Consider the following 16772-nt stretch of genomic DNA (forward strand, 5'->3'; position numbering starts at 1 on the left):
ATCCATGAAGGTTTAACTATCTGTAAATTTTAGATGTTCACTAAGGGAAAAGGGCAACAATACCTGTACATGTTCCTACAGGGAGGGAAAAGGGCAACAATACCTGCACATGTTCCTACAGGGAGGGAAAAGGGCAAGAATACCTGCACATGTTCCTACAGGGGAGGGTGGGGCTCTTAGGCACAGATGAAACATCTCAGGAGGTTTGGGTTTTCCCAGTGTTCTGCCTCTTCTCTTACCTGGTCAGGCTGGCTATTTCACAGCCAGGTGCAAGCCTTCTTATTTACCTTCCTCGGTGTTTCTGACCTGGCTGTCTAACCCTAGCATCTGCTCTCACTGTACTATGGGATAACGGAAGTGCCAGTTCAGAAGCGGGAGTTCATGAGGGTTAAGTGCCATCCTTTAGGAAGCAGTACGCACACTGACTTCAATTACTGTCCTGCTGAGAACAAACACATGGCTCCAAGAACAAAACAGAGAAAGCAGAAACAACCCCACTCAACCCCAGTCCTACTGACTTGTCAGGGGACACTTTCCTGTCCCCACATTGAAGGTATAAAAGTCCTGGCTTCCGAATGGCATGCATTTCTGCCAGGAGACACAGTGAGAGTCCCATTAGACTCTAAGTTAGAGTACTATGTGGACATTTTGCACTCTGGATCCAGGTGTGAGCAGGCAAGGATTTCCCATCTTGGCAGTGGTAACTGAGCTAGAGCAATAGGAAACCAAAATGATGCCAGGTAGGGACACATATAGGTGATTGATTTGGGAACGTTTTGATTACAAATTGTAACTGGGGAAGGACAGGTGCAGCAATTCCAGTGAGGTGTAAATAATTACCAATTACATTTTTTTAAAAATCAGGAATGAGGATTTGGGTCATACAAGCTAAGCCCTTAGGCTTATGGAAGAAACAACCGAAGGGAATTAGAACTTGCCATTGACTGTGGAGGAGAATGATAAGTAGCACTTGCAGCCCTGAAACCAGTTGAGTGACAGGAGCTGTAGTTTGCCTTAATAAAGTACTTTCTCAAGAGGAGAGGCCCATAGAGGTCATGGAGGAGCAGCTTCCCATACATGATGGTTTAAGAGTCCCTGCTAGGATGACAAAAAGGGAAAGTTGGTCTGAAATAACCATGAAGGAGTCAAGAAATACAGATACAAAAGCTTGTGATGTAACAAATGCCAGGAAAGGATACTTAAGAAGAAGATAAAGTAGATGAAGAAGAAGAAGAAAGACCCAAATAAGAATCCTCTAGCAACACTGTTTCCACAGGGTGGAGTAGACGACTCAGCTAGTAAAGTGCTTATCCAATATGGCGGATAACCTCAGGCCTGAGACAGCAGAGACAGGCAGTCTGGGAAACTCACTGGCAGCCAGCCTGTCTGAGCTGATGAATTACAGGTTCAGTGAGAAACCCTGGGTCAAAAACTAAGGGCAAAAAGTGATGGAGGAAAACACCCCAAGCCAACCTCTGTCCTCTACACCCATGTGCACAGCTGTGCAGACATACATGTGATCAAGTGTACACACCACACACATAAATATCTCCAGCAGAAACTAATAATGGTGTGCTTCATGTCCAAAGATCAAGACCCAAAATTAAAATAATACCAAAAGTACCATCAAAACTACAATAGTGAGAGGCAGTTACTGGGCAATGTACAACTTGGAAACCATTTCTTAATGGTAATGTAAAATTCACCTAACAGAAAAGTCTGAAAACGCTCTGCAAAATAAACAAAACAAACAAAATCCAATCAGACAAAACAAAAAACCCCCAAACTCAGCAAATAGTTTAAGACCATCCAGGAAAAGATGGCTAGCTGGGAAAGTAAAACTGTGAACACACACCACACTGATAGACAGCAAGGCCGGGGCAGGAGACCTTAGGTAGATTTATGGCAAGGCTACGGATACTGGAGGCTGAGATACTTCCCTGAGTTCTAGTGTATCTACCCCGCTAACCATAAGCAAGATTTAAAGGATGTGGTGAGATTTCCCCCAAAGTTTCCAAAGGGCTTCTGAGTTTGAAACAAGAAAAACCTTGTAATTCAATCAGAAATGTGAACATTGGTGCAGGCTGGAAAGATCCCTCATCTTGTTTTCCGGGCTGAAGCTCAACTTCTGAGTTTTAATCTCCCAAATTTTCTTATTCTGTATCCAGTATTCTGGTTGAAAAGAAAAGGAGATAAAAGGGAAAACATCAAAACAGTCACCTTGCCATATATCAATTATTTTTATATTTTGTATTATTTGTAATATATATTTTAGTATGTATACAATATGTAGTATGTATCTACCTGTCGATATATATCCATCATCTAATCTATAGATTCTATATATCAATTATCAATATATCTATATATCTCTCTCTGCGCAGAGAGAGAGAGAGAGAGAGAGAGAGAGAGAGAGAGAGAGAAAGAGAGAGAGAGAGAGAGAAAGAGAGAGCGCTATAACCAACAGTTTCCCAAGTGTTGCATCTTGGGGATTCATTACAGCCTTTAAGCTACAAGCTATAATCTTCCTGAATTGCTCCCCACCAATGGCTGAGCAAAGCAGTGTCTGTCCAAACTGGAACCCCTCAAAAGTCATTCCCCATACATCTGAGCCTCCTTATGATATGGCCAAGGCTTTCTTACAGTTGTAAGGGTTAAACTAGTCTGAAGACTTTCCCAGTTCACCTCTTTTTCCCTTGTTCTTAAACCCCATTTCCTTTTTATCAATACCATGCATGCCTAATTCTATCTTGCTTATTTCTTCCAGAACTCAAACTAAGTTCTGCAGTGAAGGATGCTTAGTATTCCAGGATTCTCCTTAAAATGCTATACATAGCATTGGTTCCCAATCTTGAAGCAACGTGTAATTTATAAAACACTTCTTTGAGAACAACTCAAGAGTGTGATTAAGATCACAACATTTTAGAGTTGGAAGAGATCTCATAAGTTTAAAAAAAAAGAAGACTGAGCATTCTCTCTTTTATTCTCTTGGTTCTTTTTCTATTCATTCTCTATCCTAGTTCTTGATCTTCAGTTGAAATGGATACCTTTATAGAATAGGCTGTAAGTATCAAAGAGGCTAGATAGTTTCAGAATTCAGAGAAAAAAGTTAGAAAGCAATCATCTCCATAGTAAACTAGAAAAACATCAGTATAGAATGGATAGAGACATCTCTGTAAATAACCCACCCTTTGAACTCTCTGTCAATATGATGTTTTACAGTCACAGTACTCTTCATGTTTATTCTCAGGAAGATGTTCTTTGAAAGTAGAGGTGCTGTGAAGTAACCAACAGTAGGCAGAGTCCTCTATAACAGAATGGAAAACTTCAGGTTACAGTTGTCTGATAGGTGTGTGTGTGTGTGTGTAGTAAACCCTTTTGCATTTTCAAGACAGGGTCTTTCTGTGTAGCCCTGGCTGCCCTGGAACTCATTCTGTAGCCATGGTTGGCCTTGAATTCAGAGATGTGCATGCCTCTGCCTCCCAAGTGCTAGGATTAAAGGTGTGTGCCACCACCTACACCTGGCTATATGACAAATCCCCCCTCCCTTTTCACTAATCATGGTAAACACGTTTTTTTCCTATTCTTTCAAAGAACTAATTACCTAGTTCATGCATCTTCATGGGAGAACATTACTACCCAAGGGGATGAAAATTGGGTTTGGACCAAGCCCTTTAGATAGTATCATGATTTCTGGTCCTTCAAGGAGCCACAGTACAGAAACAGATATTCAATTCAGTACATATTTTAGGATTTCGTGGTCATGAGAGGTGGAAAAACAGGGATGTGTGTCAGGGGTAGTGTTAGAAGTGCTTCTTGAGTATCAGTTATGAAAACAGAGAAATCTGGTCTAGAGGAGAGAAAGAAAGAGGAGAGAAGAGGACCAATGAATGAAAACTTGAGGGGAAGCATAGGTATGAGAGAGAAAGGGAGAGAGGAGGAGACAGATGAAGGGAAAGTGTGCGTACATTTTGAACTGTTTCGTTTTCCCGAGTTACACACATACACACCTATCAAACAATTCTAACCTAAACGTCCTATTTTCCCATGAATTAGTAATGTGAACTTTGATAATACCAAAGCCTTTATTTTATAGCATTTCCAATGGTAGCATACCATTTCTACCATAGTAGACTAGCTCATTTATTATTGTTTGGATACTCATTTTTCCCCTTGCAGTTTGAATGTATTTCTTGTGGTAGTAATGCTGTTCAGGGCTGGAGAGATGGCTCAGTGGTTAACAGTACTGACTGCTCTCCCAGCAGTCTTGAGTTCGATTCTCAGCAACCACACTGTGTCTCACGACCATCTGTAATGGGATCTGATGCCCTCTTCTGGTGTGTCTGAAGACAGATACAGTGTACTCATACAATCTCTGTCTCTTTGTCTCTCTGTCTCTGTGTCTCTCTGTCTCTGTCTCTGTCTCTCTCTCTGTGTGTGTATAGTGCTGTCTATCTGGGATTGGGTCCCAGATGCCCTATGGATAAGAAAATTTAGATGTTCAAGCCCCTTTTAGAAAATGTAATTGTATATAACATATATATTCTCTTGCATTCTTTAAATTTTAAAGAAATTCTTTTTTCTTTAAAATTAGAACTATATTATTTATTGTTATAATCTGGATCCTAAATGCTCTCCTGAAATTTCATTTGGCAAACAGTGTATCATAACTTGGGGAGATAGTAAAGCCTTTACAAAATGGGGCCTACTGGGAGTTCTTTAGTATGGGGGTTATGTCCTAAAAGAGAATAGTGGAACCCCAGCCCATCCATTCCTATTTCTCTTTCACTTCTCACCTATGAACTTGAGCAATTCTGCTCAACTGTGCCAGTGGTTTTTAACCTTCCTAATGCTGCAACCATTCAGTACAGTTCTTTATGTTGTGGTTATATCTGACCATAAAATTATTTTTGTTGCTACATTATAACTCTAATTTTGCTATATTATAAATCTCTGTGTTTTTCTGTTTTAGGAGACCCCTATGAATAGGGTCATAACCCAAAGGTTGAGAACCACCGAACTATGTATTCCTTGCTGTGGTGTGTTACTTCACTAGTGGCCCAAAATCAACAGGTCAATTAATTCATTATGCACAATAATATCCCCAACAGTTCAATAAACTCTTCATCATTTTACGTTTTTTGTTATGACACACTTATGAACCTACTACAATTACTATGTACTTAAAGAATGACAAAAAATTTTGGATATACTCAGTACAATTCATATACATATATATGATTTCTCAGTATAACTGTGAATGTCCTAGAACTTGGTCTGAAGACCAGGCTGGCCTTGAAAGGCCTCAAACTCCACCTGTTTCTGCTTTCCAGTGCTGGAATTGAAGGCGTGTGCCACCATACCTGGCTAAAATTATTTTTTAGTATTAAAAGACTAATGTTTGGTATGACTTTGCTATCATGTTCACCCTGGGTATTTTTTAAATGAAAAGGCATATAGATGGGTTAAATTTAAATTGTTCGAGCATATAAATGTGCCTCATTACACCATTTTCATATATTTATGTGTATGCCATTATACTTTGTCCTCTCCTTCTTTCATTTTCCCATTCTTTTTACAATTGAAGTGTGTGTGTGTGTGTGTGTGTGTGTGTGTGTGTGTGTGTGTGTGTGTGCATGATGTGCATGCATGGCACACATTTGAAGGTTCAAGGACAACTTTATGGGGTCTCTTTTATCACCTTTAGGTGGGTTCCTCAGATGGAACTCAAGCTTGTGTGACAATTACTTTTCCCTGTGAAGCTGTCTCACCAGTCTTCTCCTACTCCCCTCTTGCTGGTCTCCTTCTGTCTCTCAAATAATTTCCTTTATGTTTTCATCAGACTTTTCAAATGGATATTTTCTATCTCACAAAAGCCATGGATTTCTACCCATTGGTCCTGAGGGCTGATTTGTGCTTCACTCCCCCTGAAAGTGGGAACACTAAGCAATGTCCTAAATGCTGATCAGATTTCTAGGGTATCTTGCTATCAGGAAGGGAGTAGTCTTCCTAGCAGACATTATTATATTTCAGTGAATGGAAAGGTATAATTTCTATTAATGCTTTAAACTATATAAACTATTATGGTATAGTTAATATAGAAAAATGCACAAATCTTACTCAGTTTGTGAATTTTGAGAACAGTATTATTTCAATCACTTAGACAAAATATAGAACCTCTTAATCATTCAAAACCTTTAGACTCTTTTCTTACCATGTTGCTGTGTCTTAAAATCACTTTGAAATTTATAAAACTTCTCCTTCTCTTGGATTCTGTACAAATGGAACAAGATTATCATGTACTCTGCAATGTCCAGCTTCTGTTTATGAAAATATTTGTGAGATTTATCCATGTTCCTTTTATTGCTGACTTGTCTAGTGTGTGACTATATATATTTTTCATATTTTATCTGTGTTCCTCTGATAGTTACATGGCTACTTTTGGTTATGAATAAGGCTGTTCTAAACATGTAGTTTTCTTGCAACCTTGTATTTCATTTTAGTCAAGTAACTGAGATTAATGGATCATACATAGGTTAGATTGACGTTTAACTTTAAAGAAGCTGTGAAAGTTCTTTAACATATGGTACACTAAACACCAGTGCTGTGTGAGTCCCAGCTGCTTCACATAGTCACTGACATTTGGGTTACACAGGACAGACTGCACTCCTCCATGTGTGCCATGGAATGGAATCCACTACAGTTTGAACTTGCATTTCTTGTCACTAAAGACTAGTGAATATTCTTTGTTTAATCAGGATTCTTGTAAAATTTCTTACTCATTTAAAATTTTAGGTCATTTGTTCATTTATTTAAGGCAGAATCTCATATAGTCTAGGTCTTTTTAAAAGAATTGTTTAAACTCTTTATTCTTTGTGAATTTCACATCATGCACCTGACCCACTCATCTCTCCATCTCTTTGTATCCATCCTCCGTTCCTGCACCCTCCCAAAGGGGGAAAATAAAGACATCTCGCCATGGAAGCTACAATTGTGTCACAGTGTGTCATGCAGTATATCCTTTGCACACACATCTTTGTTTGCATATGCTCATTCCAATGAGCCATGGGGTCTAGTTGAGGCCTCTGGCTTCTACTAAATTATCAGTGTTGGATCCTCACTGGGACTCCTCTCTGATATCCTGTTGTTGCCCTGTGTCGTGGAGATCCTGAAGCTGTGGATCTGCAGGACCAGCCCCTTCACACGGTGTAGCAATTCACAGACAGGGTAGATGTTAGGTTGGGCCAGTTCAAAGCTCTGGATCTGGGACTTGGTAGTAGCTGAGTCGGTCAGTCCACCAGTTCTTCTGCACCCACCTCACCACGGAAAGATCTCCAGCACTGCCCTGGCTATCTCACTCAGTGTCCAAGCTGGCAAGGAGCAGGGTCAGCTCTCATTCACCTCCATGATGCCAGGGCTAGCTCTATTGTGCTGCAAAGGAAAGGTGCAGGGTCTGCTTTTCCAAATGCTGTAGCCATGTGAGGAGTGGTGCAAGCTCACTCTCATGTGGTAGTAGGCAAGGGTTGGGGCCAGCTCAGTACAGTGCTCAGATATCAACACGGCCTTAGATAGCCCAGAGCAGGCCTTTGTTGTCTGGGCTGTATTGGCTTTGGTGGTAACAAGGGCCTCTGACATCAACACAAACCCTATCTTTGATAGGACCACAGACCCAGACATGTCATCCGAAGCAACATGGGGCTGGATGTCAGTCTCTGATTCATCTTAAACCACTTTATAACTGCATTGAAGTAGGGTCCCAATTCCCTTTCCTATGTGGATATCCAGTTTTCCCAGTACCAGTTATTCTTTTTCCTATTGTATCTCATCACTCTTACTGACAATCAACTGATCATATACATTTCTGAACTCTTCAGTTATGTTCCATGTATCTACAATCTGTATTTATGACAGCACTGTCTTGCGTGTGTGCCTGCATGCTCGTGTCCCCCCCATGCTTGTCTGTTCCCTCATGTGTAGAAAGCAGAGGTCTATGTCAGGTGTCTTCCTCTCCCCATTTCATCTCACTTTTTGAGAGGGAGTTTCACTAAATCTGGAGCTGGCTGTTTTGTCTAGACTAGCTGACCTATGACCCTTCAGGACCTGCCTGAAAACCACGAGCATCTGGACTATAGATGAGGGCTCCTGTGCCGAGCTTTTACATGGGTGGTAGAGATCTGAATTCAGGACTTCATGCCTATGCAACAAAAAGTACTTTATCCACAGGGCAATCTTCCTGGCACTATCTCATTATAGCTTTGTAACAAGTTCTGAAACCAGGAGTTGAATTTTTCTAATCTATAGACTTCCTTTTTGGTTAATTACATTGACTGGGGTCTCCTAGGTCCTCAACGGAGTGTGGAAACAATATTTTTTTCTTTTTTGAGATTTTTTTTTCTTTTGCTATGGTCTTGAACTCAAAGGCTCAAGTAATCATCATCACATCTTGCTTTCCTAAGTAGCTGAGGCTACAGTGAGTACCACCTCACCTGCTGTAGAAACTTTTGTGTTAATGCTATTCCTGATCTTAGTGGAATCAGGTTTCCTATTTTACCACTAAGTTTTCAAAAGATAACCAATCTGCTCGAGTTCCCTTCTGTTCTTAGCTTGCTGTGACTTCTTAACCTTGAGTTTTGAATTCTGTAAAATATTTTTCTGCACCTATGGGACTATGGCTTTTATTCTTGTTTCATGAATGGTATGAGATCTTGCCTTGTATTAAATGTCATCCTCTTTGGTCATGCTATCTTATATTGTCAACTTCAGTTTGCTAATATTTAAGAATTTAAATGTTTGTGCTTATGAAGAATCAATATTCTTATAAAATGTTATTGGCAAATTTTGGTACTAAGGTTATGTTGAACTCATGAAACTATTTTTCTGAAACAGGGTAGCTCTGGAACCCATTACCTAAGGTGCTGATGGAAGTCATCAGTACAGCCATATGGGCCTGGAGTTCCCGCTTAGGGTTTTGATTACAAATCCAATTTGTTCTCTACTGAGTTATTTAAGTGTTCCATTCCGCCTGTGTCAGCTTCTGCTTGCTGCTGACCCTTCCTCTCCTGGGTCTCACACAGGATGGCAAATGTCATGGAGTTCTTCCCCAACCTCACAGCAGCTTTGGCAGTTTTTTTAATTTTTATTTATTTATTTATTTATTTATTTAATTTTATTTTTTTTTTTTTTTTTTTTTTCGGAGCTGAGGACCTAACCAGGGCCTTGTGCTTGCTAGGCAAGCGCTCTACCACTGAGCTAAATCCCCAACCCCGCAGTTTTTTTAAAAAGAGAAAGTTGTCTGTTTCATTTTAATTATTACTAGCATAAGTGACCCAAGTATCTCTTTAAATTCCACATAGTTCTATTAGCACTGGGACTTAACAGTGTGTGAATTTACAAATACATAATGAATGCTAGAAGAGAAAGGAAATGTGTAATACATAGCAGAAAGATAAATGTAAGGAGAATGCAAAAGTAATCCAGTGGTAGAGGGAATTACAAGATAATAAAAAATACCTGACTGACAGAGAATACAGGAGTGGGAATCAAGATATGTGATGAGTTAGTGATCAGGTCTGCAAGTAAGTTATAGTAAAATTTATGGCAAAAAAAAAAAAAACCCAAAAACCAAAAACAACCTGTATTCAGATTCCAAGGTCGCATACTTGTGTAGGCCTGCAGTTCGCTGCTTCTTTCCCTGCACATCTTTAATTAAAAAACATAACACGACCTCACTTTCATAAAATAACCAATTTATAAATTCAAAAAACCTTACACAAGGTTAAAACATCCAAAAGATAAAAGGCAGTCTCAGTCTTTTCAGTTTTGTACTCATATTTCTATTCATCCACATATGTGAATTCATATTCTGTACACTGTGATCTGTAGTTTGCTCTTTCTTTTGGACAAATAGGACCCAGAGTCCATGGACATATGTAATACAATGCTTTAATGGGCCAAGAGTATTCTATTGTCTGCACACACCATAATTCTCTTCTGTTCTAGTGATATCATACACTGAATATGGAATATAACCGTGGTAAGATCCTCAGGAATCTTTTTTTTTTTTTTTTTTTTTTGGTTCTTTTTTTTCGGAGCTGGGGACCGAACCCAGGCCTTGCGCTTCCTAGGTAAGCGCTCTACCACTGAGCTAAATCCCCAGCCCCAGGAATCTTGTTTTAAGTGGGACAGAGGATGATGCTTATATTAATAAATCAGGATGGACTGTTATTGCCCTCACACCAGTAGTCACAAAGGGACTGTATTTTCACAGCTCTGTCAATACCGATAAGCAAATGAAATGTTTGGAAGGTAGACAACTTTTCATTTATTAACTGGGTGTTTTTCTTGAAATCACGATATATATGGATTATTTTCTCTTTTGAGTCAAACTCCTACCCCAGTAGCTAGAGTGCCGGGATTACAGACATGTGACACTTCTCTTTTGTCGATTTTTATTATTTAGGTGTTGAAATTTATAATTGATTTTCTAAGAGGTGTATGTTGGGAATAATTTTTCTTTGCACATGTATGGATATATTTTTCTATAGTTCACTATTTTCAGTTTTGTGGGTGTATTACAATCTTAGTTGTTTCTTATAGTTTCATACTTGGAAAAGACCTTTCTAACCTCAAGGTTATCTATGTATTCACTTTGAATTTCTACTTAAAAATATGACTACTTTTACTGTGTCTTTATGTGGGTAGGTGTACATAAGTGTAGGTGCTCTGAGGCCAAAGGTGTCGGATCCCCTGAGAGCTGTAGTTAAAGGCAGATTAGAGCAGCACGACCTAGGTTCTAGGACCAGAATATAGGTCCTTGGGAAAGCAGCAAGCATTCTAAACACTGAGCCATCTCTCCACAACGGATTTTCCCCTATTTTTAATGGTTTAATTTTTTCTTTTAAGTGTTCATCTAGCATTTACTCTTGTGTGAGAAATAAAGCTTTTCTTCACTCGCTAGTCATTTCTCCAGTCTTCTCACTTTTCAGTGATTTATTTTTTTTTTAACGGATACTTTCACTGTTTTGATTTGATTTCAGGATCTGGGGAAACCATAAAACATAATTGAATCTACAGAACTAGGGGTTCAGATAATCTCTAAAAATGCTGCGGCACTTGATATAGGTGTTCAGCAAATTTTTACTGTCAATGTCACACACACAGACTTCTGCTTTCTCCATTCTGATTGTGAATGTGTCTCCCGCGTGTCTCTTTTATATAACCCACCCATAATAGTATGCACTCCTATTTCAAGAAAAATGCGACAGCTCAGTTACCATCTATCCAGAGGCTGGATATAGTTATCTCATGGGCAAACATAAGCTATGCTTCACAATACACCGTCAAGATCCAAGCCCACAGTAAGGAGGCATTCAGCAAACATGGGTATAGACCGGATGCCTGTTTCTCCCATCGCCTTGAAACGCTGTAAGCCTAGTTTATTTCAGCCTTTAGGTCACAAATATCAAAGCTGTCACCAAGTGTCAATTTAGTTTGCAGCATGGAGACCAGGAGCTCGCCCTGTTATACACCTAAGAGTAGATGGGCTTACAGGACGGAACTGGGGCAGGAAGGGGGTCCTGACCTGACTTCCCTGTTGGCAAGCTGAGGCGACTCCGTACTTGCAGGCTGACTGGGTGCCAGAGCCCGAAAACCCGCCCAGCAGGCATGATGACAGGCGGGCAGTGATAGAGGTGGCGGCTAAGAGCACCGTCCAAGCTCTCAGAGAAGGAAGTGTAACCTGGGCGGGACAAGGGCAGGGAGTCCCTCAACCCACGGGGAGTCGGGCGTGAGGCGAGACCTGCGGTTTCCCGGGCTCGCGGGCTTTGGTGCGGCCCACAGGGACGTCCCAGAGTGGCGTCCGCACTTTTCCCACAGTAGCAGCGGCTGCCCGCGCAACCGTCGCCCGCTTTCCTCACCAACGGCTCGGGCCCTGGGGCGGTGCGCAGTGCCGATGACGTAGCACGGGGGCGGGACTTCCTGCCGCGCGCGCTGCCGCGGCTCGGGACCAGGTCTGCTCCGGAGTGGCGGGCGGCGGGCTGAGGGGGCGGCGTGTCTGCTGAGGAGGCCGGGCCGCGGAGGAGGAGCCGGGCTTGCAGCCGCCGCCCTCTCGGCCCTCCCAGTTTCCCCGGCTACCTCAACCTTCCCTTGGAGTGGGTGCCCTCGGGTACAGCCCGGCTCCTCGGCTTGTCTCCACCCCCGCGGCGGGAGCGGCCGCCTGGACCGCTCCAGACGTGGCGGGCTGGGCCGATACCCCAGCCGGTGGGACCGTCTGGACCCCTCGGCCCCAATGCCTGAGCGAGCAGAGCGGTGTGGGTGGCGGTGGTCGGAGCTGTGCCGGGGACCCAGGGGGGCGAGCGCGGCTGCTGTGCTAGGGCACGCTACTAGGACCGTGTGTGAGTTTGGTAAGTCACCTCGCTTTCTAGGCATGCTGGGCGTCTGCTTGGAATCCTGCAGCACTCCTCCGCGTCCGCCCTTGAACCCCGGTTTTGTTTCCTGGTGAAGAAGTGGAAGCGCGTGTTAGGAAGGCAGGCCCGGGTTTTTTTTTTTCTTTTTTAAAAGCACGTGAAACTCCTTTCCGGGCTCTTTGGTGCACTGCGGCATGATAGCTAGCAGAGTAATGGGGTTAATGTAAAACACCCCCAGTTTAATTTGTGGCGGAAAAGCTACGCTGTCGTCATTTTCCTTGTCCTTAAAGATAGTTGTAGCAGTTTGTTTGCGGATGTTGCTGAGGTAAGGTCTGAAGTGTGGGAAGTGTATTTTGGGCTTGGTACTTTGACAAGTTCTAAGTCCAGTTTCTGAGTACAATAAAAGGACACTTGGCTTTTTTAAAAATGCCCTAGAGGGCATCTAAGTGTCTTTAAAGACAAATTTAAAGTCTTACCTTTCAATTATCAGGCCACTTCTATTCAAAGATGTTGAGGATATGGATAAATTTGTTCCGATTTTTTTAATATGTAATTCATTATAGGATCAGGCTGTTAGTATAAAGTACTAAATTGAGATCTAAAGAACTAAGTAGGTTAAAGCTGTGCTTCTGTTACCAAGCAACATCATCGTAAACAAGTCTAATATTCAACTAGAACATAAGTAAATGTGGCCTATTAATCTGAGTTTGGAGTTCTCCAGATTTATGCTTTTAGCTTATAGGTGGTTACGTTTGTCGCTTTTTGTATTCAGATTTGATTCCAAGTCAGTTTTATTTAGAATTATTAGAATGCTTTGATTTTTCTGTTGTCACACAAGACTCTTTGGAGAGTTGGAAAGGGATTTGAGTTCCTTTTGGTTGTTATTTATCCCAGAGTACGCTGGGTGTTTCTCTTTGAGTATTTCCTTTCTAATGAGATAAAATATGCAGGCTGTATTTAATAATATTCTCAAATAGCACGATGATAGCAATTTAAGTTACATACATTTGAGAGATGGCAAAACGGTACAAGTTTTTAAGCCTTGGTTTAACAATAGCCTTGGTCTCCGCTTGTTGAACCCTTAAAATATATAACTTGAGTGGTAAACTAAGTTTTTAATTTAATTTACTTTATTAAGTGTTCTATATGGTGGGGAAAGCATTTAAGACATAGTCTAGCTTTGTATCCCAGGCTAGCTTTGAATTGGCAATTCTTCTGCCTCAGCCTCCTGGTCCAGGACTGAATGAGAATGAGTCTATAGCTATTCCCAGTATGGTTGAGGAGAGGATTTTCTGTAGGTGTAAAGGAGAGAGCAGCCAGAGGCGTCAAGAAGGGTCTAGACTAAACATGGCCAACAGAATAGACGGGGCCATGAGAGGGGAAGAGTGGGGAGAGCAAGAAAGGAAAGAGGAGAGAGGTCCAGGAGTGGAGTGTAAAGCAGAACCAAGAGTCGAGAGAGTAAGCAGTCAAGTTGACTGAGGTTATATGGAAAGAGAAGCTGGGGGAAGGGAAGGGAAGCTCAGGGGCTGGAGAGGTTTAGGGAAGGGGCCTGGGGAGGGTATGCCAGCCAGGGTATGTAGCAGGTACTTGTGAGTAGGGATTGAGGGAGCCTAGAGGCTGGCAGAGATCTCAATGTGCTTATAGGCACCTCAGGCTTAGGTTTATGGAACAGCCTTGGGTCCTTTTTGCCAGAGTTAAGAAGAATGACCCCTTTTAGCTTGTAGGAACTATCTTACGTTTTTGTCTAAATGCCAAACTTTGGGAAAAGGAGTTTCTTGGGACCTAATGGGGAGGGGACCACAAGCCTCAATGATTGGCTTAAATGATCTTTTTGTTGTTGTTTGCCTTTTTATTTTTATTTGTTGTTGTTTGAAGTTGAAGCTTGGTCTTGTAACTTTGCTCAGGCTGATCTGGAGCCCACTATGTCTTCTCATTAACTTTAAACATCCAGCAATTCTTGTGGTTCAGTCTTCCCAGTGCTGAGACTACATGTGTGAAGCCACCATGACATCAATTTGAAACTGTGACAAATGATGCCTTTAAATTCAAACTATCAGCAATAGAAATTGGAACATCAGATTTATGCACCCTTACTAAAACTCTGTAGATTTCATTTTAGCTTTCACTAACTGTGCCCTTCAAACGCTGAGGTTGATGTTATGAGCCATTGACTAGTGCTGGAGGTATTGGCAGTTACCTACATAGGGGCTGAGACTTGTGGTGTCTTCTGAGAGCAGCAGGGCCTCTAACTGCTGAGCCACCTCTCCAGTCTGTCCCCATCGCAGCTGAGTGTTTAGCTTATAGTGACTTCACAGCTGTCTCACTGTGGCTTTCCAAACTTTACTCATTATGGAAACAGTGCCTTGGTCCAAACTGTTTCCTTTAAACTTGTTTTCTTTTGAGTTTTTTTTTTTTTTTTTAAAGATTTATTTACTTTATATACACTATTCATGTTTTCAGACACACCAGAAGAGGGCACCAGAACCCGTTATAGATGGTTATGAGCCACCATATGGTTGCTGGGAATTGAACTCAGGACCTCTGGAAGAGCAGTCAGTGCTCTTAACTGCTGAGCCCTCTCTCTGGCCCAAACCTGTTTTCTCTCCTTCCTGTATCAGTCTTAATTTCTTTCTACCCTGCCCCACTTTTTTTCCTTAAAACAAAACAAAACAAAAAACTAAACTAAATTACACCTTTTCAACTTAACCATGACATTTGAAATTCTGTAGTACATATTTGTGAATCATTTTCTTTGACACTTAGATTGTTGTTGTCTTCCTGACTAGATTAACATCTTTCATGAGGATGTCCTTTGTTTAACAGAAGTTGTTGAAGGATGTTTCTTGACTGACAAATGTCCATCTGAATCTCTGACTCTTCCTGTAGTACAGTAGAAGTCAGAACATAGTAATAGACCACAAGATGGGAGATAAAGAGTGGGGAAATCACTGGAATCAAAAGGGAAGGTTTTGTTCCTAGAAAGTATGAATGAATATTTGAGAATTTCCCATGACATTAGCATCACTAAGAACTCTCTCAGGAATTCTGGCTCTACTCCCATGGGGCATGGTGAGTTTGGTCAATTTCCTGGTTCTTCCCTAGAAGAGCCCTAGTTTTAAAATGTGAGTCCCATTAATCTTCGTTTCCTTTCTTCCTCTTGCATTCTCCTGGTCTCTTTCCATCTCATTTCATGTCTTTCCATTCTGTGTTTTGCCCAGCCAACACTTAATGTATAAAACTGTGTCAATACTTTAATCTGCTTCTCCTAAATTAGCAGTCCTCTGAAGTTCATGGCCTGCCTGTCTTCTGTCAGGACTATCTTTTCTGGATCACAGATCACTGACTGTCATGTCAAGTTTAGTGCTATTTCTTTTGTGTGTGAGCAGTATTCCAGGAGAGAAACCAAGGAAGCTAGAAAATGCTTTATTGTTGCTTTCTGAATATTATGACTTTAAAGTACTTTAAGAATTAAAATTGAGAGCTAGGAGGAACCTAAAGTCTGATCTTTCCTTTTTGGAAAGTACTTGTCATTCTCAAACTATGACTTTTAGAATCGTAGGTAACTTTAATAAGCTTGCCATAAATCCCATGTCTGATGCTCATAGCCAAGAGTGGCTTAAGGGGGAGGTATAAGAAGGTAAAGTTGGATATTGGAATATTTTTCTAAATCTTCTTGGCTTCAGTGTTAGGTGATCTTTCCAGCCTTGCTTCTAAGTTGTTGCCCAGTAACATGGTTACAATAAAACATAGCAACCACTGAAAACTATAGGGATTTTCAGGGCACAGTCCTAGCTCTGGTGTTCACATTTATCTCTCTCATCTACATCACGTTTTATTTTAAATCAGACATCGTACTAAAGAGCATACAGTATATGATCTGGAATATATTTTTCAGGGTGCTGACATTAATTCTTGTACATTATTTTTCAGAGATGCATTATAAATGTTTTGAATAATAGTGCATATAAAGAATATCTGAAAAGACTGGATCAACCAAAAATCTGTAGAAAAGTTATTATTAACATCAGTCTTTTCTACAGCTTATATTGTTTATATTTAGCTAGCTTATATTGCTAGCTAAAAATGGAGTGAAATATGCTTTTTTGTGTGACTCCCAGAGTTACATGGAAACTTAGACCAGTAAACATAATTTCATAGATTGTGGTTTTGTGAGAAGGGAATCAGGTCCAGGAGACCAGCTTGAGTGGGTGTTTTGTTTTTCTTTTTTCCCCTCCACTTAACACGATCTAGAGTCATCTGGAAGGAGGGAAGCTCAATTGAGGAATTTGCTTATATCAGATTGGGCTGTAGGCAAGCCCTGTAGGGCATTTTCTTGATTAGTGATTGATGTGGGAGGACCCAGCCTAC

The 16772-nt window shown here is 41.1% G+C and overlaps 2 protein-coding genes across 3 annotated transcripts in view; one reads left to right on the top strand and one right to left on the bottom strand.

The window, feature by feature from the left end:
- Positions 1-214: 214 nt before the first annotated feature.
- LOC116912783 lies at positions 215-12600 on the bottom strand. The gene is made up of 5 exons (XM_032916981.1): positions 12562-12600; positions 12133-12492; positions 11582-12035; positions 3189-3307; positions 215-2172 (listed from the first exon to the last, which is right to left on the bottom strand). The coding sequence occupies exons 1-4, from the start codon at positions 12598-12600 to the stop codon at positions 3204-3206; spliced, it is 957 nt and encodes a 318-aa protein (XP_032772872.1). The 3' UTR covers positions 215-2172; positions 3189-3203.
- The window catches only part of Cep83 (centrosomal protein 83), a 110719-nt gene continuing 105969 nt past the window's right edge, over positions 12023-16772 (top strand). The window contains exon 1 of one of the 2 annotated variants that reach the window (XM_032911614.1): positions 12023-12401. The gene's annotated coding sequence lies outside the window, so the exon portion shown is untranslated. The remainder of the gene's footprint in view (positions 12402-16772) is intronic. The other variant, XM_032911613.1, reaches the window with a different exon arrangement.

This window comes from Rattus rattus, chromosome 1, assembly GCF_011064425.1.
Source record: "Rattus rattus isolate New Zealand chromosome 1, Rrattus_CSIRO_v1, whole genome shotgun sequence".
NCBI lineage: Eukaryota > Metazoa > Chordata > Mammalia > Rodentia > Muridae > Rattus > Rattus rattus.